Raw genomic sequence first — 25,628 nt, forward strand, 5'->3', positions numbered from 1 at the left:
AGTGGGAGTGGGTGGGTAGGGGAGCAGAGGTGGGGGGAGGGGTATAGGAAACTTTTGGGATAGCATTTGAAATGTAAATAAAGAAAATAATAATAATAAAAAAGATTATATTAAAAAAACAATAGTACTCATAAAGAAAAGCTGTTATATTAGAAAAATTAAGTAAGTTATGTAATGTGATAGAGCCAACAAGTGGTTGTGAGTATACAGAAATGGAGAGAGAAGCCTCTAACCCTGAAATCTAGTTTGTGTCTCCAGCTGGTTGAGAGTAAAGAGCCGTACCACAACTTACAAATCACATTAGCCTGCAGACAGTTTCTTTTTCCCAGTGATGCTCAAATAAGGACATGAGAAAGAACACACGAACTGTACTTGCCGAGGGTCTGTATAACTGGTCTTTGAGCTTAACAGTATCCATATTCTGTTTCATCCCCATGTGAGAGATGATCTTCAGAAGCCATCATACAATTTTATTTGTAAAAGAAAAATAATTAAAAGAAATAAGCACATGGTAGTTTTTATTTCATATTTTTACTTAGCTTTTAAACTTTTGAAATTTGCTTCATCTTTAAACTTGATTATAAATTATATTTTTGCAGCAGTTTAACTTGAAAACCCACAAGAACATATATATATATGTTTGTATGTACACACACACACACACACACACACACACACACACACCAGTGCTGTTCTCTCTTCAGGCTTGCACTCCTGTTTTGCTGCATACCACTGTCCCTTTCTTCTGTCACTCAGTTTCTCCCTCTCCTTCCCTCCCTAGTTCTTCCTCCTTAGCCCTTTGTCCTATATACTTGTTCTTTCTATGATAAATACTAAGATCAAAAGCATGTTGTGGAGGGAAAGGCACATTTGGCTTAGATTTCCCACCATTACTGAGGGACTCGGGCAGGAACTGTGTGTCAGGGGTTGGGATACCACTGCTTACATATTTGTTCTCTTTCTCTGGCTTCTCAGCCAACTTCTTAATACAGTGCAGGTCTACTTGCCTAAGGATGGTGACACCCACTGTGGGCTGAGCCTTTCTACACCAATTAGCACTTAAAACGTATGGCCATCTTGTCAAGCAGAGCTGTTCTTTCTTAATGTTCTGTTTTTCCAGGTTTGTGTCATGTTGACAACAAGGACTAAGCAGTCTAACTTTCTAAATTCCAGCAGAACACAGGCTTCAGGGCTTTCATGTGTCAGTTGTCAGCCATCGCTGTCTTTGCCCCAGCCGTGTTGGCTAAATTGTTGGAAAAGGGGTAGGGGTGGGAAGAATGTGTGTGTGAGTCTCTAATTGGTAGAAATTAAATTTTTTAAAATAATTCTTATACATTTATCATTATTGTGCAGAAACAAAACTCATTATTGACCCAGGTTTGGACGTCAATCAGATCTGCTGATTTTGAGTTGGTTCCACTGTTAGTGAGCCATGTAGGCCTGAGGAGGTCTCATGTCTGCACTTACCTCAGTGGCTTTGGCAGGAAATAAGGAGGTGAGACTAAAGAATCTCTCTTTTGTTATAAAATTATTTCAGTGTGTGGCGTTGCAAACATAAAGGGAATTCAAGCCTGTCAAGTCATAAAGGACTCAGATTGCGGAGGGCTATAATCTCTCTCTATGGAATCTGTGAAGGACTTTATTACCCTCTTTAATTGCCCTTAGCCAAGGTTAATTGTGTTTAAGTTCTCTCTTACTGTAGACATTTACTTCTTTATTCTTTGATTGAGAGTTTGTTTTTTCCTTTGCTATCTCTGATCAATAGCTGTCAGCATGCTTTTTGGAGGTCAGTGGCTTCTCTTCTGCACTTGACTGGCAGGTGGCACTTTTGAAGTACTGCACACTTTGCCTTGCTTCCGGCTCTTTGTGCCTCTTAGTTCTTGGTAGGGTGCGGAAAGCGGATCAAGTGACTGAAGTATTTCCTTCATAGGCTGATACTCATCTTGGTATTCATCCTCTTTGTCAAGGACTGGATAAAAGGGACATGATTAAGAAAATGATGTTCCTTTCTTGTTACTGCCAGTCACTGAGTCCACCGACTGTTGTTTTCTCCCTATGCTGAGGACCCTTTAGAGGCAAAATTCTTATAAGGATTCCTTCTTTTGTCAGCGTCTTATCTTGGCTTTGAAAATCTCAGCTATGAGATGGAATCTGTTACTCATCAAAGGATTTGCTATCTGATATAGTCATAATTTTAGTTGGTTTTATTTATACCTATAAGCTATTATTTTTATGAATGATTTGTTTTGTGTTCCTTGTTTTAGCTTTTAGAGACCCATTCTGTATCATACGTCTGTTTCCTGTGTTTCTTACCTTTGTAAACAATTCCTGGAGAATACTTACATGGTGCTATAGGGCAGTCTAATCCTAGCAGCCATTGGAAAAAAAATCATTTTAGACATTTAGATAGAGACCAGTGATGCCTTGCTTCTTTGATATCACTGGTCTTTTTTAGTATCCTCTGTGCATTGATCTTTTACTTCATCCATTCAGGAAGAAAACTGCTCTGAAGAACCGTTATGTGTGTTGAGGCAGTGGTTAGGCAGTGATGGGATTTGATTTGGGTAATAGCACAATTGGAATGATTTTGTAGGATACTCTTGTTGCTGTAGATGTGGTCATGCTCTAAGATGATGATGACAACAACGGTGATGATGATCTGAAGGTAACTGGAAGTGGAGGAGGTCAGAATTATTCTAGGTGAAATAGGTGATGAAGAAAAGATCCAAAATCTCCCACAGAGGGACACTTACAGGGATATTATTTATAAAGCAAGGTTTGGGCAACTTTTCATGTTATAGCCAAAATGTCATAATTGTTACACACCAGGGAATGTTATACAGACCAGAATAGACTAGAACTTTTTGGGAGCATAGAGATGGATGGCACCTATGTGGGCTAACCATGTGCTGTATTTTAGGTTTGAATCGTCCTCCCATGCTATCAGTATGAGCGCCTATCTCCGAGAACAGAGAAGAGAGCTCTACAGTCGGAGTGGAGAACTTCAGGGTAAGTGATTCTCTAGAAAAGTCAGTTTACAGAGGATAGTCTGCAATGTGTGTAGCATGTGAGTGTATGTTCTACATTCACAAAGTTCTTTTCAGACAACAAATTCTAGTGAATTCGTGCTCTTTTTCCATTATCATCTGATGATTCCCCAACATCTGCTATCAAGCTTCTAAAACTAATACTAGGACTAAAGAATGCCTTGCTATCGAGGTGGAAATTCTAAGCCAATGTATTGAAGACAGCCTGAGTCCGGGCACATTTAAATACAATGCTCGTCTTATGTTGGCCATTATGATTTTCCTTTTGTTTGTTATTTTTAAAGTCTTCTGGAGAATGGCGGGTGGAAAGGGGAAGCTCAGCCTCTGTCATGAAAAGAGTTCACGGATGCTCCTGGGTAGTGTGGTTTAACATTGTAAATTGATACATGGATACTTGGAACCCATTTGTGGTACTAGCAAGTTTAATTTGCAGAGGAAAATACTTTGAAAATAAATTATAATACAAATAAAATAAGATTTGAACCAACAATATTACCTTTTGTTAAAAAAAAAAATAGATACTATCTTAGGGTTTCTCTTGCTGTGACTTTCTTCACCTTGACCAAGGCAACGCTTAGAAAGGAAAATGCTTAATTGGGGATAACTTGCAGGTTCAGTTTTAGTCTATTATCATCATGGCAGGAAGTATGGAGTTGCACACGTAGACATGGTGCTGGAGAAGGAGCTGAGAGTTCTATATCTGTATCAGCAGACAGAGAGAGACAGAGAGGGAGGGAGGGAGACAGAGAGAGACAGACAGACAGACAGACAGACAGAAGGCCTGCCTTGAGCATATGAAACCTCAAAGCCCACTCCCCAGAGATACACATCCTCCTCTGAGACCTCACACACTTCACAAGGCTACACCGCCTTATCCCTGATAAGTAGTCCCACTCCCTAATGACCTAGTCCAAGTATCAAATACATGAGCCTGTGGGGGCCAGTTCTATTCAAAGTGTCACACTAGACATGGTAAAATATAAAATATAAAGAAAGATTTGTGAGGGTTTCCTAAGCATTATAGGTGTTAGAAGAAATAGAAGTCAAATACAAAGAAATTTAAGATAGAAATTTAAGTTCCAGGTAATAAAGTGAAACATGTGTGCATGCCTATATGCACAGTCAGCCCACCTATCCGTATATACAATCTTTATGAAGCTGCATCTTTGCTGAACACGTATATGGCTCTTTTTGTGATAGCCTAAATACTTTAATAGGGCAACTATTGCTATAGCATTTGTATTATATTAGTCATAAAATAGAGATAATTTCAGGTAGCAAAAGTGAATGTTTGTAAGTTAGGTGTAGATTCTATGCATGATTATTACTATCCATGGGGTCGAACATGCATATACTATATACAGATATTTTGACCACAGCATGGGGATATTCATATTAATACCTTGGTAGATCACATGTATAGACTTGCTAGAGGAGTTCAGAGAACAGAGTGATGATTTTAGAACTCTGGAATTTAGAAATAAACAGATATGAACGCTTTTACAGTCCTTTATGCATTGTGCTGTTTTGATTATTTGGCTGTGGCTGGACTACAGTGGCTCTTAGTTGGTCAGACTCATCATAGTTCTTCCTTAGAACACTATGTAGTAACTAGCCAGCCTTTCTGGGTTTTAAGACTTTGTCCCTGTCATCCCATCTCCACCTTTATTATCATCCTGTTAACATGTAATGTTTTTCAAAAATCTTTGCTCTACTCTCCCATATCTCATTACAGCAAGTGTCTCAAAGAGCATACTAGCCAGAAGTAAAGGCTCGGAACATGTTCTGTGAGCATTGGAATGAGATCGGCATCATAACTTTTATTTACTTGCTGTTAAGGTGTTGTGCATCCTGATCCGCTTCTTGGAGGAGTATAGGGTAGAAATGACCCCTTCTGTCAGGCATGGAGTGGAACACAATGCTAACCCCAGGTCTAGAAGGTGGCTGCTTCCTAGGAGAAGGGCTCTCCCTGAAGGGGGCACACTGAAGGAAGAGGAATAGAGTAGCAGTAGTAGTGACATGGGTTCGTAGGGTTGGGATCTTGTGTAAGGTGCCCTGTTGGGACACACCATGTAACTGCGGGCTAGTCACAGCCAAATAATCATGACGCGAGCATTTTTCCTACTGTCCTGTTTGGCTTGGTTTGATGGTTTTGTATGTATGTGTGTATTTGCTTAATACTTTAAATTTGACCCTATAATTTTTCTGCATCTGCCTTATATTAAATCCTTTTAACACTTATAAGACCCTCCCCTAAAGTTAATTCCTGATCATTTCACTGTATAAAAAAAGAAACGAATGAATAGTTCAAAGGGCAGTTATAGGTTAACTCTATAATTGAGTACTAATTATAGAGTGTGTGTAGGATCTCTGTCCTCAGCATAGTGTCTTCTGACATCACTGTGCACCATAGCAGAAACGCTCACTTAGCACTTGTAGGTAAATCAGCTCTTAGATGTAATCAGTGCGGCAGCAGAGTCTGTCATGCAGGTCCATGTTATTAGTGGCTAGTGCCACATGCTGTTTCTGGGACAGTAAGAATAGTAAGAACTCCATGGTGGAGCCTTGTGGATGAGCTCCCCTCTGTGGTCCATGATCTCTTGAGAGACAACATAGCTGGCAGCCAGTTCTGAGCCTACAGTGCCTACATCCAAAATCTAGCTCTCACAACTAGCTGATCAGCCAGGGTAAGTTATTCTTTCTCTTTGCTTTTGCTTTTGCTTTTTTTTTTTTTTTCCCTTAATGGTGATCCTGTGAAGATGCTGTGAGAATTTGGCTTTAATTAGTGCAGAAGGCAATATTTAGTACATCGTTAATGGGATGTTGTCCTTCTATGCTGTAGTGTTCTTGTACTGTGACTCCGAATCAGCTTCTTTCCCCATCTCTTTCTCTCTGCGTCTCTCCGTGTCTTTCTTTCTCCATCTCAGTGTCTGTCTCTGTCTGTCTGTCTGTCTGTCTGTCTGACTCTCTCTCTCTCTCTCTCTCTCTCTCTCCCCATCTCTCTCTCTCTCTCCTTATCCCTTTCTAAAAGAATTCTGATTTGGTTGCTACTTTGACCTATAAGCCCTAAAGATGCCACCTTGCTTGGACTTAGNCTCTCTCTCTCTCTCTCTCTCTCTCTCTCTCTCTCTCTCTCTCTCACACACACACACACACACACACATACACCACACACACACATAGGAATTGTTTTGCTGCCATGTGTTTCTTGTTCTCTTTGTGAGTGTGTCCCATAGTGCATCATGCACCAGTGTTAAGCTGGCAGAGTTTATGACAAAGTAGTAAGCACAACACGTTACATGCCCTTATTTCTGCTGCTGATTATAGTGTTTGTTAGTGCAAATACACCCTAAACAGGCTCACTGTAAGTGAATATGTCAGAATAGTTGAGGTCTGAGATATGATAGGGATTGCCTTAGTGGGAGGAGGAGCCCCAACAGGAGGTGTGACAGCCGAATTCCTTTATCTTCTAGCAGGCTTATGTGCTTTTCCAAGTTTAAGGAGGAAGGAACATGCATGCATTTTTGTCCTTTATAATTTTCTTACACATATATTCTCTATTTTAAAATGTCAGTTTCTTTTCAGTTATCCGTTAATATAACTGTCCCAAGGATCACATTTCACTCTTGAAAAAGCCTAATTGATTAGTTCTTCCAAATCCTAGGAGACTGGCCAAGTTTTCTCTCTCTTCTTTTAAGGCCACATGGCTACAGGCTTCTCCTCCCAGTGGTTTGGTTCATGGGCTCAGCTTTCCTTCTGTTGCTGGGGTGCAGCAAAGAAATCTGTCATAATGACCATCAAGTGTCATTAAAAAGCTCAAGTTTTAAAAAGTTAAATTCTTGCCAGCGTGTGATTTACCATGCAATTAAAAATGTTGCTTAGTCTACCTGTGCACTACGGGGAAAATGAATTTAAAAATGAGATTTCTTTGGTACTATCAGCCCATCTCAATTGGCTCTTACTGTTATGATACAGATGGTTCATTATATAGCCTGCCATTGGCAGTTGGGACTGAGGAGGTGGGGGTGCTACTTCAAAGTGTGTGGGGTAACAGGTGGATATGTAGCTTGTGTATGCGTCTATTAATCACTGGCTTCCTGTTGTTCTGAGCGTCTCTCTGCTTCATTGTACTGCTTAGCATTGTTGTAGGTAGAAGATGAAGCTTAGTTTTAATGAACATTTAGCTTAACTTAAATGTAGTTTCTCTATTTTAATATGTAAATGTGTGGAATAATATAATTGATGAACACATTTACTTGTGAGATTTGAGAAAATCAGAATACTGCTACTCACGGGCAAACAGCTCTGAGTTGAATCACTTGAACTGTGCCTCAGTCTTCTGACATAACAAATAAAGCTTTCGAAGTCTGGCTGCTCAAGAAGGTGTTAGGATTATTAATTTGCTTCTGCTTTCAACTCTAGTCCACTGAGCTATCACCTCCAGGTCACAGTGTCATCCATGATGGCAGACTCCTGTGTCCACTCTTGTGCATTTGTCACACTTGTTCTTTCCGTTGCTACTTGTTCTTTTAGCTCCTCCTGCTTGCGTGAGGATTCTCCAGAGCATGGTCTCACAGTGTTTGGTCCTAGGATTTCTATTGTGTTCATTCTATACCTCTCCTCAGTTACCATCAGTCCAGACAAAGCTTGCTTAGTGATGATTTAGTGCTTATTTAGATCATTGTGTCTGTGTCTCCTGCCCAATTGCGCTAAGGTTTTCTGACCTCCCGCCTCCTGCCCTTCATCCTGTAATTGTTTCACACATTAAAACATTTTTGTCATAATACTCTTCTTTGGCATGCCTTGCTTACTTGTTAACTTATTAATCTATACTTCCTTCCACGCAGAATACAAATCATGCTATTTATTGTTGAGGTGGAGTTGCCCAGATATAAATATTATCCATAATAAAGTTTGGAATAGATTAGTTTCCTTAAAATATAGGATGAGAACTTGTGACAAGGAACATGTATTTAACATACACAAGCATGCACAATTTTTGTTAGTGTATATGCTCTTACTATTCTGCCTACAGATATATACACTTTACAGTGAAAAGAGTCTTTTCCTGTTTCCTGGTTTGTAGGCATATGTAGACCTTTTTGAGAAATTCTAATAATAGGTTTAATAAACCAGAATCAGAATCCTGTAATCATCTTCCTTCTGTTTTCAAGATAGTAAGGCTCATGAGTAGAGTTTATTAATGGCCATTGATTCAGGCAGAAATGCATATTCTGTTTTGATTAGTTTTTTTCCCTGTCTTAGGGCTACTTAGCTTTCTATATGAACTTGGGGATCTTACCTTTGGAGTGCCAGCTTTATTCCTATCACTTTGATGAACGCCATTTCTCTAGCTCTGACATTAAAAGACTTTAAGCTCCAACTCCTTGAGAACTGCCTTTGTTAAGCTTCACATGGTAAATATGGAAGTACCAGCATCAGGGGAAACTGGGCTCGTTGACTGAACTCCCAAACTTCTTGAATGTTCCTTCTGAGGGATTTCAACGACTGGAGTTGTGAATATATAATGACACTGTATGTAATTAATGTCCTTGTAGGTGCTTTGTTTTCAGGTAAGACCACATTTGATGTCTATTAATCATGGGCTTATGATCCTTTCTAGAAACGGATTTTTAATGGCAATCTCCAAAGCTGCAAACTGCTCTGTAGTGGGGAACATTTAACAGGCATCATTTCTGTGCACCTTTTCAGGGGCATTTGGGATGGAGTGAGGTGTGGTATTTAGTGCAGCGACTTTATAGTCACACTGCACATCTGTTCTATATCCTTAAATGCAAGAAGCATTTGGAGAACTTCATATCCTGAAATTTGATTAGAAAATTCTTTGTAGTCTTTTAATTTTTACTTAATGACATTGTTAATAACTAACAATATGCAGAGTACATGAAAGAAGTTCCTTTTATGAAAATTACATATAATTATTTCTAAATAACTTTAATCTTTTATATTATCTCTTCTGTTTTAGCTGGTAATATACTGCAAACATGGATTCTCTTTTGTGTCTTTATATCCTTGCTTATAAAAAGAGTGATCTTAACTTACTTATGGTAAGATTTGTTAAATAATGAACTTATAATAGAGTTTGTATAAATGTTAATTTCTTCATCTGTTTCTAAGAAGTAGTAAGGTATAAACAGATTTTTCTCATGTTATGGACAGACTTAATCCACTAATGAAATCATTTAGGAAATAAAAACTTTTTACTCCAAATTTTATTACGTTTACCTAATGTGTTACCCTCTTTATGTCATAGAGAAATTTATTTTATTTAAAAATGTTTGGCAGTTTAAAATTTAATTTACAAAATCAATATTTTTTTTTCTTGAAACTGGGTTTATATGGTTTCCTATTTTCACAGGATTGCTTGGGGGGGGGTTCACTGTTAGCTGAATCATGTGAAAGAGGCTGGAATTCATGAAAATATGTGTCTAGAAGGCAAAAGGCAGCTGAGTGAGAATTTTGGTTTCTTAAAAACATAGAAATGTTATAAGAATGTATTATCTATCTATCTATCTATCTATCTATCTATCTATCTATCTATCTATCTATCTATCCATCCATCCATCCATCTATTTGCATCCCAAATGTTGCCCCATGCCCATCTCCCTTCTCAGAGTCCCTCCTGCCTTCCCTTCTCTATGTATCCCCCCACCTTGGTGCTTCAAGTCTTTGCCAGATTAGACACATTTGTTTCTCACTGAGGCCAAACCGGGCAGCCATGGAGACTCAGCTGCATGCCTGTTCCTTAAGTGCTTGGGCCTCAGTCTAGCCCGTGTGTGTGTGTGTGTGTGTGTGTGTGTGGTTTTTTTTTTTTTTTTTTTTTTTGGCTAGTGGCTCAGTCTCTGAGAGCTCCCAGAGGACCAGGTTAGTTGACTCTGTTGGTCTTCCTGTGGGATTCCTATCCCCTTCAGGTCCTTCAGGTCTTCCTTTAAGAGTCCCTGGCCTCCATTCAATGTTTTGGCTATGGGTCTCTGCGTCTGTTTCAGTCTGTTGCTAGGTGGAGCCTCTCAGAGGACAGTTATGCTAGACTCCTGTCTGCAAGCATGACAGAGTATCATTAATAATGTCAGGGATTGATACTTGCCCATGGCATAGTTTTCAAGTTGAATGGATTATTTGTTGGCCATTCCTTCATCTTTATCACTGCATTTCTTTTAGACAGGGCAAATTTTGGGTCTAAAGTTTTGTGGGTGGCTTGGTGTCCCCTTCTGCTGGGGTTCCTGCCTGGCTACAGGAGGTGGCTTCCTCCAGTTCCTGTCAGCACTGTTAAGCATCTTAGGTAAGGTCAACCTCATTGTCTCCTGGGTGCCCTCCCCCATCCCAGGTCTTTGGGACTTCCTATAGATACCCACCCCCACTCTCTCACTTGATCCTGCCCCCATTGCCCCCCTTCACCCAGTTATCTCCTACCCTCTGCCTCCTATGACTATTTTCCTCTTCTGAGTGTGTGTCAGACATCCTCCCTTGGGCCTTCCTTCTTGTTTAACTTCTTTGGGTCTGGGGATGTATCATGGGCACTCTGTACTTTATGTTTCAATCCTAGATGTAGGATATGGGGTTGCTTCAGATTGTCCACAGCAGCTATGGTTTGCCTTGTGCTTTAGCAGGGGTGGGATTATGCCAGTGGCACATAGTTTCTATGATTGTGTGATGTGTGGAATTCTGGGGAGTTTTCCGAGGCTATATAAATGGTAGGGCCCTGAGAGGTTGGTGGGCTGCTAGTTGGAAGGTTGGTGGAAGAATGCTGTTGTCCCAAGGAACTGATGCAGCTAATCAGCAGGAAATACTCTAAGGATATTGTTGCCCCTTTTCCTACTCCTGACTTTATGTCTGTCTGTCTGTCTGTCTGTCTGTCTGTCTGCCCCATCCCCATGTCCTTCTTTCTCTCTACCTAGTATTGGGGGAAGAAGAGGAGTGGAGAAGGGAGAAAAAAAGACAGAAAAAAGAAGAACCCACAAAGTAGCCCAAAATCTGGCAGCAGTCATTACAAAGTGATGTGGATATCTTCACTTGTTATAAGAACTTTGGTCATTATTAACAGCCTTGCTTTAAAACCACTCCATTGCAGTCATTTATTCATTGAATTACAAGAAAAGTAGAGATGTTAATGTTTACAAGTTTAAAAGCCATATGTTCATTTATACTATACTTTAATGGCTCTTTTTTTTTAAAAAGCAATTATATGAAAATAATAAATTCTAATATGGTCTTGCATGATGGCTTTTTAAAAGAAGATAAAAACAACTACTGCAATCTTATTTTCTGAGGTGTTATTTGAGATTGTGCATGGGTTTCTCTAGCCCACACTGGCTGTGAGGTATGGATTGTTCCCTCCTGCTTTCTTCATGTTGGGATGATAGGTGTGCACCATCTCATGCCTGGTTTCATCTTCCCAGAATTAAGTCATTTACTTTATGCAACTCATACTGAGTTAAATATTTTTAGAAAACATAAAAGACCATAAGTATTATGGCAGATAATGAAGACAGTATTTATTAGGATTTCATGAGGATGATCAGTAGGTGTCTCATAGGACATAACACTTAGGACTATTTTACATTTTCAAAATGAGATTTCTATAAGGGAGAAATTACCTTATGTAACCTATTAACAAAATTCAAAAGAAATTGATATTAACATGCAGGTGGTAGAATCAATTATTTTTAGTCTAGAAAATAAAGTAGTAGAGTTTAGTCTTAACAGAGATTCAGAGCTCACTAGTCCACCAATCCTGCTGGTGCAAGGTCGAACAGTCCTCTAAGTAGGGAGTGAGGATGATTATAGGACAGATCGAAACGAAGTCTCAGAGACAAAAGATAGTAATTGGGAGGGCTATCCAGTGAATACTGTGGCAGCCTCAAGTTTAATTCCCATAGGCTTTATATACTTTACAGTATCATGGGAAACAAAGTCATGAGCTAGCAGAGACAATGGCTGATGTACATTGGATATCTGTACCCTATCTAGAAGCCTCACTGTTCCTTCTTCCAAGATTAACAGAACATTAAGCCCCTTGTCTTGAGCTTCAAGTGTATCCTCTCTTATCATCCCATGCATCAGCAGGTCAGGAAATCTGCCGGTAGACTCTGGCCTGTCTTGAATCTGCCTGACAGGCAGGATTTCTCAGAAGCAGGCTAAATGGCTCCTGACAACTGGCTAGTGCTTTTCAGGACTATTCTTAGGTATAGAACACTTGTCCTGTTTAAGTCTGATTCCACAGTTCAGAAGAGAGAATAAAATAAAGTGGGCATAGTTTGATGAGAAGGACTTGGGTTCACTGGCCCACCTGTTTAAGCTCTTCCTCCCCTGACCTTTGCCCTTTTTCTTGTAGATGCCCGGAAGAACATTGTCAGCCTTTATAGACATTCAGAAGCAGATAAATCTCCACATTCCTTAAAACTCAATACAACAGAGAGGTGACATTACAGATTGATAAAAGGCAGATGAATCAAGAAACGTGGTATGATAATTGATTATCCATATAGAAAAAGAAAATAAAATTGAATTTGCTCATTGTACCATTTAGAAAAATAAGATTATAATGGATTGAGAACTCAGATATAAAACGTAAAATATATTAAGACATTTTATAGCAGTACTGTTCAAGCAGCAGAAAACTAGAAACAGGAGGGCGTTTATATAGAGTGCAGACAGCTCTCATGTTCATCACCAGGAGGGTGTTTACATAGAGCGCAGAAGGTTTATACATAGGCATAGTGTAGTGGTGAAAGTGAATGAATTATTGTATAGTGACTCAGTTAGACACAACAACATAAAACTCATTCCCCCCCTCCCTTGCTCCTTCACCATCTTTGTTTCTCTCTGTCTGTCGGTCTGTCTTTGTCTTCACACAACTACAGTAGATACACATGAATTTAGATGGCCGTCAGAAGCAGGTAGAAATGAAGAGTGTATTACTTAGGGCGCCAGCTTTTAGTAATAAAATGTACAGAAGCTAAGCTGAGGAGTCACACACAAACTCAGGAATATTCCCCCACTGAAGCCATAGACTCTGTAATAATACCTGTGCTGTCTTTTTTATTCTTTTTTTAAAATGGTGCACATGTCATAGGCACTGTTTTATATGTTATACTCTCACATAAAGTTCAGAATGAACAAGTAATTAAAAGGTGTATTGTAAGGCCACAATATAACATCATATATCATATTTGATGTTTCTATCATCAAATCTGGACTTTGCTAACAGTAGGGTGAATCTTTTGGCCTGTACCATCCCTTTGAAACCTCATTCTTCCCCCAGCCCCAAATCCGTGACTTCCTCCTGAGCTCTTAGCTACCCTAACTAGCTCCTCAGAAGGTCATGCCTGTGTCAAGTACTTTCCTGTGTTGCTTTCCCCCATAGCTCCACTGTGCAGTGGTTCCCAAGGCTGAGTTGGAGTCACTAGCTGGAATGTGTTTATTCCTGTACATCTTCGGGATATGTTCGGTTGTGCTAGGTGCTTTACTAAATGGCAGGATTTAGTAATGTGTGCAACTGAGATACCAAAGCTTTTAAGTTCAGACTCCATTTTAGAAAACCTGACCTAAGTTTGAACTCAGGTAGAGTAACAGGCTGGTAGCATTAGTTTCCAAGTTGCCCCCCAACAAAACCTCTAGGCTAATCTCCAACAAGACCAGTGTCTCCAGGTTATTCCCCCAACAAACCTGCACCCCAGGATGCAAACCCACCTCTTGCCTAATGACCACCAATGTAGAGCGGAACAGAAGTTAAGTTCCCAGCACCAGCCAATTGTGTTAAAGGCCGCAGTAGCTTTCCAATTAGCTTGCACAGATATTACCTGCTTGCTGCTTACTATAAAGCCTTGCCCCAATAGACATTCGGGGATCTCCCCCACCCCCAAAACCATCCTGATGGTGGCGCATTGGGGGTGGGGGGGGATGTGTGCTAGCTCACATAGAATAACCTTCTGTGAGTTGCATCAGATCAGCTTTTGTCTGTTTTGGGGGGATCAGTAACATTTTCCTGGCACAACACAGCCAGTTTTATAGACAGCTATTGTATAATTCTACAGTGCTTTATATAACCATCCTCCTGTGTGTGTAAAAGAAAAGAAACAGACTGTTAGTAACCCAGACTGACATTTACAGCCACCATTGTTTTACCTCAGTTCTGTTCTCATACAATCCGTGAATTTTACATAATTTTAGGGCTACATAGACTATAAGGACTTCAAAATTGTTTACATCTAGCCACAGGTATATGATTTATCTCTTGCCAATAAGTTATGAGAAAGGAATTGTGTGTTATTTCAGGTCACACATATAAGAGAAGAAACAGCATCTCCCCCTCCAGCCCAGCATGTATGTGAAGAGATGCTTACATTGGAATGTGGTGAGGAGCTTCTTAGATAATGCAGATGAGACTGTACTCTAAGGACTAAGAGTGAGGCTATGCCAATGCCTGGCTAACACAGAAGTGGATGCTCACAGTCAGCTATTGGATGGAACACAGGGTCCCCAATGGAGAAGCTAGAGAAAGTACCCAAGGAGTTGTAGGGGGCTGCAACCCTGTAGGTGGAACAACAATATGAGCTAACCAGTACCCCCTGAGCTCGTGTCTCTAGCTGCATATGTAGCAGAAGATGGCCTGGTCAGCCATCGTTGGGAAGAGAGACCCCTTGGTCTTGTAAACTTTATATGACCCAGCACAGGGGAAGGCCAGGGCCAAGTAGTGGGAGTGGGTGGGTAGGGGAGCAGGGGCGGGGGTGGGGTATAGGGAACTTTCAGGATAGCATTTGAAATGTAAATAAAGAAAATAATAATAAAAAATGTTAAAAAACATAAATAACATCATTGAGGCTGAAAAAAAAAAAAAAGAAAGAAAAAAAAGAAATGGAAGGAGCTCACGTCTCTTGTCCCCTGCAGTGCCACACCTCTGATGATATACTCAGCTGGAGGTACCATCCTACCCCAGAGAGGATAGCTTCTCTGTGTTAAATCTCTAGTTTTCTGTTTATTACTTCTTCCATTCCTACTTAGACTCTAGATTCTCATGCCAAAAAGTAATGGCAGCATTGTAACACTCAGGGTGGAGTTGTATGTTTGCATATGCAAATGTTAGAAGAGGCAGAGCCTCCCATCCATCTGGAAGGCTTTTCATATAAAAAGGGATAGGCATTTCCAATGCTGGGCAGAACATGCATAAATCCATGAGAGGGTACTAGAGGGGAAGCTGCCCCTCTTAACCCAAGTTTCAGAATGTGATGCAGACCTTTTTTTTTTTTTTTTTTTTTTTTTAATTATTAATTAGGGAGCTCCATTTGTATAGAGTGATTTATACTTGCTCTAATTTGTTACTTTTGGAAACAGATGATGCAGAGCACACCAAAGTAGTTGCCACTGCTTATCCTAACATCCATGAGATTAACATACAGTTCTGTAGAAGTGATGATAGGAAGGTAATTGTCGTTAGCATGTGAACAAATGATAAATGTTATCATGCACTGAATTTTCTGAATATTGTTGAAGTTTCATATTTGTACAAGTTTATAAAGACCCATATAGAAAAAGTAACACTTTTATATGTAGCCATTATAGGGTGACCTACTTGTATATGTTAGATGACGCTGGGCAGGACATATCTGGAGGGACCATATCATGAAGAATCAGCCTAACCCATTTCTAAAGCACCTTGATTTAAAAATAGAATGTTTTGTTAAGTTGAAATGGTGGTGGCAGCTTGGTACTATATAGAGTTTTCAGAATTCTTCATGTTCACATCTGATTTCCAGTTTGTGATTGTGGTGTGAATGAAAATACGTATCAACTTACTTTTGGCTTCCCCACAAATTTAAACTCAAAAAGCCATATTATACTAATATATGAAATGCTACATGAATATTGTAATAGTCATAATATAGGATGTTCATTCCTAGAATTGTGATGACATCTACTGAATTGCAGCCAGTTCATTTGCATATTCATGCCCACTTAGCTCAGAGAAGTCCCTGTTTGTTTGCACATTAATGTCTGGTTTCTGCATCAGTTAACTAATTTACATATCCCTGTTCAGTTGGTTAGTGATGTTCATGTGTGGAACGCTGGTATAGCTCTGTGCTTTGAGTGGCTTGGGAAATGTTATAGCTTAATGGAGGAGCACCTATGTCTCATTATACTTTTACTTCATGGACCAGTTGTTTTACATTTATAAGCTCTAGATTGCTTACATATTTGTAATGTGATACAAGAAACACTTACCTGCCCATTTCTAGGGTTTGTATCTGTTGCCAAATTCACAGTAATGAGGTAGCAGTAACATTGCTAGATCAGCTCTATTCTGGACTCTACTTCTGGAGGGCTCCTTGTGCATCTCCCGTGTAAGAAGGGGCAGTAGGTATGATAGAAGACAAAGTTCTAATAAGTGACACAACCTTCTTTGTAATACAAAGGAGAAAAGACAATATTTTCTTGGAAAGTCTTAAAAGACATTACAAAGGAAGGGCTGTACCTCTAAGATTGAGTTAACCACCTGACCAAGGCAGTTTAACTGACCAAATGTAGTTAATTGGCTGCACTCTGGAGAGAATGTACCTGAGTCCACAGACGGGACTGCCCTGTAGTTATAAACATTTTATTTTGGTCAAAGTGAGTCTCTGAAAAAGATTTGACCTAGGGATGGGAAAAAATGAGTAGATCTTAAAAGACTACAATATAGCATAAAGCTTGTATTTTCTCCTATGAATGATAATCTCTGAGGCCTCCCTGGAGGAGAATGAGATAGTCAACTTTTCACACTAGAAAAGTGCTCTGATGTCTGTGTGGAGATTGATGTGAGTGCAGTGAAGGCAGTGATGTCACAAGGTGGACTCCTATAAGACTGCTGACCCTCCTAGGACTAGTGGGAACAGGGTCAGAGGCTGATTTGAAAATGCAATCAGTTGTACATGGAATTCTTGGTTGTGTTTGATCTTGAGATACACATTTTGGCTCACTAACAGATTTGCAGTCTGGTGACTTGGGTACATGTGATGTCATTTGTTTAACAAGTTAATGAAAATAAGAGAGAATTTCTCCTTAAACTTTTGTCTGTTTGTCTGTCTATCGATCATCTATCTATCACTTATCTATTTTATGTATATGTGTGCATTCGTATAAGAGTGTTTATCTGTATTATGAAACTATGTATGTTCATAAGTGTCTCTGTGTGTGTATATGATACAACATGTGTGCCAATGAGCAGACAGCTTTCAGGAGTTGGTTCCATCCTCCCACCATGTAGGTATGTATATCTCGTGGGCTGGGAAGTGGGGGCTGTATTGAGCTCCGGTTGTCAGGTTTCGCAAGTGCCCTTAGCTTTTGAGCAAGCTTGCTGGCTTAGGAGAGTAGTTGTCAATGTGATGTTAGATTAGTGTGAAGATAGCTAATGTTTGTCAGTTTGTTTAGAGCTATCTAATCTAGTCACTAGACTGCTACTCCAACTCGTTCCAGTGTTCACACTGCTTTTAGCGGTTTGTGATTACCTACATCAGTTTTACTCCCAAGTCCAAAGTGAGGGAGTCATGGCTGTCATCTCGCCCTTTCCCTCTTTTGTTATTAAATTGTAAACAATATTCCCTTTTTTGTAAGCTTTTATTGATCTATTAATTGCAGGATCAATTTTAATCTCTGAAATAGATAAGTTCCTTATTTTGTTCCTAGATACATTCTGTATTATTAGTATTAAAATCCAATTTACCAATATCTTTTCAGATAAAATTCCCTAAAATCTTGTGCACATTACTTAACCAATTTTCTTAGTTGAGAAAAGAAATAAAATTATTCCTGAAAGCCTTGTTCATTGGAAAGTTAAATGTTTTTGGACTCTTAATCATTTGTTGTTTGTTCCTCAAATAAGCATCTTAGGACTAGTCAAATGTCTATATATGGCTCTGGATCAGGCTTGCTACATGGTTGATGTTCAAATTACCTCTTCTCTATGTTGTTTTATTTTCTATACAATCAAATCAGGACTAAAAAGAAACAATTTGAAATTGTTTTAAAAGAACATAAAAATTTAAGAAAAGATGTATGTATATTTATCAGAATTTCTCATAAAAGACCATAGATAGATGATGGATAGATGGGTGTGTAAATAGATAGATAGATAGATAGATAGATAGATAGATAGATAGATAGATAGAGGCTTAGATATATAGAAAATATAGGTTAGAAGAATTGAACTTATTTAACCATGAGAGGAATCCCATGAGGTGTAAACTGGAGACCCAAGAAAGGAAGACAGGGGTGTAATTAAATTTTAAATTGAAAGCCTGAGAAACATGGGGTAGTTATGTAAATGCCAGTCAAAGGTGTAGGCCCCAGACCTAGAGTAATAGAACAGTAGTTTAGCTTCTGGTTGTGGTTATAAGAAGACAGCTGAAGTGCCAGAGACTGGGCAGGAAGGCAAGGTCATCCCAGAGTGCACGTGCTGCCTTGGCCCCTTTTCTCACTGATGTGATATGGCCTTCATGGATATGATACAGCCTTGATTAGGAAGATTTTCTTTTCCTAGTCCAGGGATTCACATTGTAATTTCTTAAAAACTACTCTCACAGACACTCCCAGAAATCATGCTTTAGTAACTATCTATCTACCTGAGTATTGTTGTACATTAAAGTTATCACTGAGACTGTCAGTAGTATTTATAGCTAACGTGAGATGGAAGGTTGGACTTTACTTGGGAATCAAGCAGAATAGACATCATTCCTTACAAGCATGGTTGCTGAAGGAGGACTGATAGAAAAAGTTGTTAATGGGGCAAAGCATCACTCACTCAGTTAGATTATGTACTTTGTAGACCCAGAACTCTTATTGAGAACCAGTAATTCTCCCCTTCTTAGGCCTCTTGTTAATCACTTAACAGTTGTAATATTAGATGTATTATCTTAACAGTTGTTTAACATCTGAATTAGTGGATGAGTTCAATCATGTCTAAAACTATTTAATGCGATAAACTCAGTAGATATAGTGTCTGTAATGGAAATGAATTTGGTATAACATCTATGGAATTAAAATCTCTTCTTGTTCTCATGTAAGTCAACATCGTTCCTTTTTTTTTTTCCCCCTTTTTATTGCCAGGACATTTTCTTTTTAAAAGCAGATATATTGCCCAAGCGGAAGTCTTAGTTTATTTTATGTATGTTATGTTTCCTATATTTTAAATGGTTTTTGAGTAGGCTCAAATTATATTTGCCACATTTTATACTTTGAGCTAAATAATTGCTGTAAATATTTTATAAGTAATAATTCAAAAGCTATTTTATCTCTAGTAAGCATACCATTTATTAGGTAAATGCTCTTTTCTAACTGCCCTCCATTTAACTTTTCTTTGTTGATATTGTTATCATTTTATTACATTTCACATTTTATTGAGAAAAAGTACTCGTAGTAAAATGTTTGAATTAGTCAGTGATGGAGATTTCTCCTGCTTCTTGGTAGTTCGATCTCTGCTGTCAGTACATTCCTTACTTTCTAATGCTGTCACTTCATTTTGCCTTTTTTTCTCCTGTAGTGAAATAATGTTTGTCCTTTTTTACTTAGCAAAAGCTCTGTGGGATGTATTTGTTGTTGTATACATTGTTTTTCTATTATTCTGTAGCATTCCCTCCTGTGACCACAGGAGAACCAATTCTCATTTCTGTAGACTTTGATTACTCCCACTTGGAGCTTCAGGTCATTCTGCTAAGGAGAGCTTCTTGCGTTGTGTTCGTTTCTCTTGGGTACCTTCAGGGGTAGCACTGCTGCATCTAGAGGGAGGTGGTGTTTAGGTTTCAAAAATACTAACACGTCTGATAAATACACATTTATCAGACATTGTATGGAAATTCCAATTCTATATTTTCAGTGCCTGGTGATTTTAGTTGTGCTGGGCATCTGTCCCCCTTGTTGGCAGGATTTCCTGTTAAGGAATCTAAGCATCCTCTTGTATTATTCTTTTTCATGTCATTCTGACAACTTCCTGGATATATTTACCTTTTAGACTACATATCAATTCACTGGTTTTCAGTATATCTTCCCACGGTAAATAGTTATGTGTTCTTACAGGAAGTCCTGATTGTGTAGACATGGTTTTATCCAGCATTCTTAGGAAGCCCTGTTTGTTGTTGCTTGCTTGTCTGTTTGTATGTTTATTTGAGCCAGGGTCATGTTGTATAGCTCTGCTTGGCCTAGCACTGGACAGGTGGAGAACTTTCTTCATAGGTATCAGTTATTAATTTCTCAGTACCTTTGAGGTTGACGTCAATGGCATTTCTTTTCATCTCTCTTGACCATTGTTTGTTCGGTGACATACAATTCTGAATTATCCCTCTAATCATATATGTCATAGGTATCTCTACAGTTAGTAGGCATGTCCATAACCTTGTGTAATTCCTTTCCCAGTGTTGGCAAGAATCTGTAGCCGTGATAAATGGTCAGTCCTATGATTATCAGACATTATATAAAAGTAGTGGAAGAGGTTTCAGTATTATTAAGAATTAACTAAAAGGGATGTTCATTGTCTCTAACTGATTCTGTTATCAGGGACAGTTGAGGTTCCTGTTTTGAGTTCTAATTATCCTTAATAAATTAATTTTTAAAAGGATTCTGAAGGAAACTCCAGCTCAATTCTATTAGTATTTAGGAAGAAAACAGTATACACATGCTGAAATTTGCTGCATCCTCTAGGAGGATGGGGGATGGAAGAAAAGTCATGACTTTATATTAGTTGTAACATTAGCAGAAACTGTGAGATTGCCAGAGAGTCAAGGAGAGCACGATTTGGAACGCTGAGCTGCAGATGTGGATCATTCACAAGATTCTCTATTCTCTCGATAGAGCAGAAGATTCCACCAAGGTCACATGAACAGAGTTAGCACATTAAGAAAGGAATGAATTCCACTCAAGCATGGAAGTGGGTTGGTGGCTAAGGAAAGAGCCTCCATGCCTTCAGGTCCTTGGTGCATGGTGTATAGCCTTTTATAGTCTCTGCCTTCCTCATTTTTTTTTTTTGGGGGGGGGGGTGCTTTTTCTATTCAAGCTCTGTTCCATAGATGAAGCCCAGCCAAGAAAAGGCTTCAAGTCTTCCTTTGCAAAGTGGCTTCTTCCCTATTGTCATTTTGGTGCTTCAATAAAGTCCCTTTCAGCCATAGCCTTATTAAGCAAGCAAGCTGTTAAAGGGGACAAGAAACAATACATAGGACTTTTAGAAGTAATGTTTAATAAAAAGAGTGATTCACATGTTAAGGGATAAGGTGACCACCATGTAACATTTACAGGGAAACATGGACCTCAGTCCAGAACCACAGGAATGTAATTCTCCCATAACTGGAACAATTTACTGAATGGGCTCTAGAACTTTCATGGGAGTGTGAACCTGAACCTTCTTTCAGATATGAGGCTCTATACTAGTATCAGCTTGTACGCAACAGTGTTTATAACCTGTAGAAATTGTGAGATGAATGCATTATGTTGTGTTAAGCTCTGGATTCACAGTACTGTGTTATCTATCTATAGAAAACCATTACACAATCCATTCTTGATACAACACAGTTCTTCCTTTGGGACTCCAAGGTTAATGGATATTTATAAATGATTTCTCTTACTTTAAGAAAGAAAATATGAACCTGTTTTTTCTTTTCCTACTCCAAATTTATTCTAGCTCTCAGTCTTAACAGTTTCTTTCTGTATTTCTAATTCTCTATGACTTTTGTTTCTTTGGGAACTGATAGGGAAAATATATGGGCTGAGAGGTTTTCTGTGAAATAACAACATTTGAAAAATATTTATAGAATTCTTAAATGTACAAGTAAAACCTAATCATTGTAACAGTCCAAGAAAAGGAAAACAGATTGTGTTTCTTTCTCTTTGGTATCAGTCTTAGTAAGGGATTTATTGTTGGAAAGAGACATCATGTCCATAGCAACATTTACAAAGGAAAACATTTTTGGGGGGCTGGCTTACAGTTTCAGACGTTTAGTCCATTATCATCATGGTGGGAAGCCTTCCATCGTGTAGGCAGACATGGTGCTGGAGACTGAGCTGAGAGTTCTGCATCTTGATCCTTAGGCAGCAGGAGACTGTGTGCCTCACTGAGTGTAGTCTGAGCATAGGAGACCTCCAAGCCTGCCTCTACAGTGTCACACTTACTCTAGCAAGTTAATACTCATTCCAACCTGGCCACACCTCCTAATAGTTCCACTCTCAATGTCCAAGCATGCAAACACATGAATCTTTGGGTGCCATTCCTATTCATATCACCACAGTACCTAACAATGAACTTGTCTAATTGTAATTACTCATAGATTTCCTTTCTTGCCGCTGCCCCAACCCTACTCTTCTTTAATTTGTCTACTCATTGAGTAGCACTCTGCACTGACTGTTGAGCCTGGACGTCCACCTGGAGGAACATCTTGGCTCTTCTTCCTTTTGCCTTCCCTGAACCCATCACCAGATCCTGAGGATGCCTCCTAGTGCTTTTACAAGTCCCGATTTTGAGGCTTTCTGTTATTGAACTGGTCTTTGCAATGATGATGAAGTCCTCTGGTAGCTGAGAGGATTCCCTGTGCTTTCTCTGTCAGTTCATGGTCTTGTAACATGCTGCTTCCTAGCTTCAGATCACTGAGAAACAGGTGCTTTAAGTGAATAACCTTCGCCCTATGATAAATGAATCTATCCAGGATACTGCTACTATAATCATAGTTGAGTGAGACTTACTCGAATTTCTTCATTTGCCTAACATACTGTGCCATTCATTTTTAAGAATACCCACCAGGTATTTTCATTGAAAGTTTAGACACATCTGATCCAGTGCATTTATATTTATATTATGTTGGCTAAGTCCACTGGTGATGTTACAATCATGTCCATTTCCAATAAGCTTTGTGGTGATAGGAGAGAGGATAATAGCTGAGAATACAAAATGCTCAGTGTCCAGTGATGTTCAATACTTGGAAATCCACCTAGGAATGTTAATCTGAGTGCTGCTCTCACTGTTTTTATACTATTTCCGTAACTTCTTGATTACACCGTTCAACTATTCCTGTACCATTGGCATCATTCCTTCTCAAATTCATGATCTCAAATTGTTATTGTCCTTTCTCTCTCTCTCTCTCTCTCTCTCTCTCTCTCTCTCTCTCTCTCTCTCTCTCTCTCTCTCTCTCAACTTCTCCCCACATATACACCCTCCCCCAGACACTTTAATGAGTCTAGTTAGTATTGCCTTTATTTATGTGTGTCTAGGGCTGAACAGTTAGGATTGGGAGACCTATCAGGGGCTCTGCCCCTACAGAATACTGATTCTCATTCTCAGTATTCTCAGCAGCTATTCACTGCCAGAAGCTAGTCACCATGGGTCGGGACCTTGTGAAAATTTCCTCCATCTACATTGGCATGTGAACAGGTATGATCTGGTGCAGGAGGCATATTGTTGAGAATTTATGGGTATAGCATTCCTGTCATATCTAACAGACTCTTGCAGCTATCATCCAGGTCCCCTGACTCTTACAGTCTTTGTAGCCTGCTTCTCTTTGATTACCTGAGCCTTAGATGTAGGGCTTGTATTCTGCTCAGCTGGGGTTCCTCCTTGCTCACTTAGTCTCTCATGTTGACCAGTGTAGATCTCTGTAGTAGCATCTCTTAGCTGCAAGAAAAAGCTGCTGTTTTGAAGAGTGAGGGATGTACTGACTCAGGAAGGAGCTGCTGTTGCCTGTTTCTAGTTCTTTCTAATTATGTGTCCGGGTGTGACTGTGTGCAAGTGCTGGTGGCTAGGGAGGACAGAAGATGGTGTTGGACCCCCTTTAGTGGGTCCTGGTTTCCTTACAGCATACTGAATTTCAGTCCCTGTAAAATTGAAGAGCCTTTACCCACAGAACCATGTTTCCAGCACCCAAGAATCTTTAATTTTGATTTAATTTACCATTTGTCACTCAGTGACCTTCCAAGTCTGACATAGATTATCATTTTATTATCATCACATTTTAGTGTAGAAACTCCTCTTCTCATACTAGATTAGCTTCAGTTATAGTAATCATCTTTCAAATATTTATTTGAAATTATTTGTTTAAGGTGTGGGTTTATTGTTTTTATTCCATGCAGATAGAGGACAAGTTCTTGTACAACTGAATATCTAGTATATGAAGCACCTCTCATACCTTGACTTTCTACATGTGAGAAATTCAGCATTACAAATTAACTAAATGGCTAAACTGGACAGGATCTTGAGTCTTTTTTCATAATTTGCTAATAATACTTGTTGTAGTTAGCTTTGGGGCTATTTGTAATTTGATGCTTATTCCGTTCTCCTATGAGGGATTGTGAACAGGAATGATTCAGGCTGTGAACAAGGAGTGAGTCAGCACCCATGTGATTTCCTGTAAACCTTCTTCCCACCTTGATGTGTAAAATAAATGCTAGAGCTGGTGATTAGACAGGGAAGGTGGTGCTGAAAGTTGATTGAGAGAAGAAGGGGAGTGAGAGAGAGAGAGAGAGAGAGAGAGAACTAAGGAGGAAGATGTGGAAGGAAGGTGGAGCAGAAGCATGTGGCCTGGAGAAACTACAGGTTATAAGGGGTCTCATAGATGGGGAAGATGGTAGAATGTGGTAGATCTGCCCAATCTAGGCATACAGCTTGTATTCACATTAATTCAGTTGTGTTTTCTTTGCCTGGGCATATTTGTGTTGGAGAATTACTGCAACAAAATGGCGCCCCACATTGGCTGACATCTGTTGCAAGAACTATAAAAAAATGAACCCACCAACTCTCCGCAGTGCTCTACCACACTTTCACACTCCTGCCGGCCTGCCAACTCTCCGTGGTTAGCCCCCACAGCATCTGGCTCACTTGTCCCGCAAGCCACTAGTTCCCTCTCTACTATAATCCTCTGTAGCCATTGGTCTCACACTCTAGTAACCAAATAGCTCCCTAGTAGAATCAAGACTCTTAATGCTTAATTAACCAATCAATTTATGTATCAATAATATTACAATTCACAAGATGCCAATACAATAATTTCAGAGCCAGTTGATAATGATATAAGCTTTATCCCAATATTTCTAACCTTGTGAAATCATAACTACTTGTATCTGGTAAACCCCAAGTGGTACACATCTGCAGCCATCTTCCTTCTCCTCCTCTCTCTGCAAGTCTTATCTCCACCTCCCTTTTCCTTGTCCAATCATAGACCTCCTCTGTACTAATGTAATTGGATAGGGAAAATCCTGCAACAAACACTTGTCAAACTACGTGAATATATCAGGTTAACTTATGTGAATGAACAAGATGAGGAAACCTAATGTTATTTGAAAGAACAGAATAAAATTAGAGACGTGAATTTTTTTTTAATTTTTTGTTATTTATTTATTTATTTATCGACAAACCAAATAATTTATTTATTTATTTGGTTTGTCGAGACAGGGTTTCTCTGTATAGCCCTGGCTGTCCTGGAATTCACTCTGTAGATCAGCCTGGCATCGAACTCAGAAATCTACGTACCTTTGCCTCCCAAGTGCTGGGATTAAAGGCATGCGGCACCACTGCCTGGCAGACGTGGGATTTTATTTATATGTGTGTGTGTGTGTGTGTGT

General features: G+C 39.3%; 1 protein-coding gene across 2 annotated transcripts in view; it reads left to right on the forward strand.

The window, feature by feature from the left end:
• Positions 1-25,628, forward strand: part of Exoc4 (exocyst complex component 4) — a 711,882-nt gene that overhangs the window by 193,533 nt on the left and 492,721 nt on the right. For both annotated transcript variants that reach the window (XM_021189789.2, XM_029535373.1), the window contains exon 9: positions 2,921-3,009. In XM_021189789.2, coding sequence (XP_021045448.1) covers positions 2,921-3,009 — 89 coding nt within the window. The remainder of the gene's footprint in view (positions 1-2,920; positions 3,010-25,628) is intronic.

The sequence above is a fragment of the Mus pahari genome, chromosome 2 (genome assembly GCF_900095145.1).
Source record: "Mus pahari chromosome 2, PAHARI_EIJ_v1.1, whole genome shotgun sequence".
Lineage (NCBI taxonomy): Eukaryota > Metazoa > Chordata > Mammalia > Rodentia > Muridae > Mus > Mus pahari.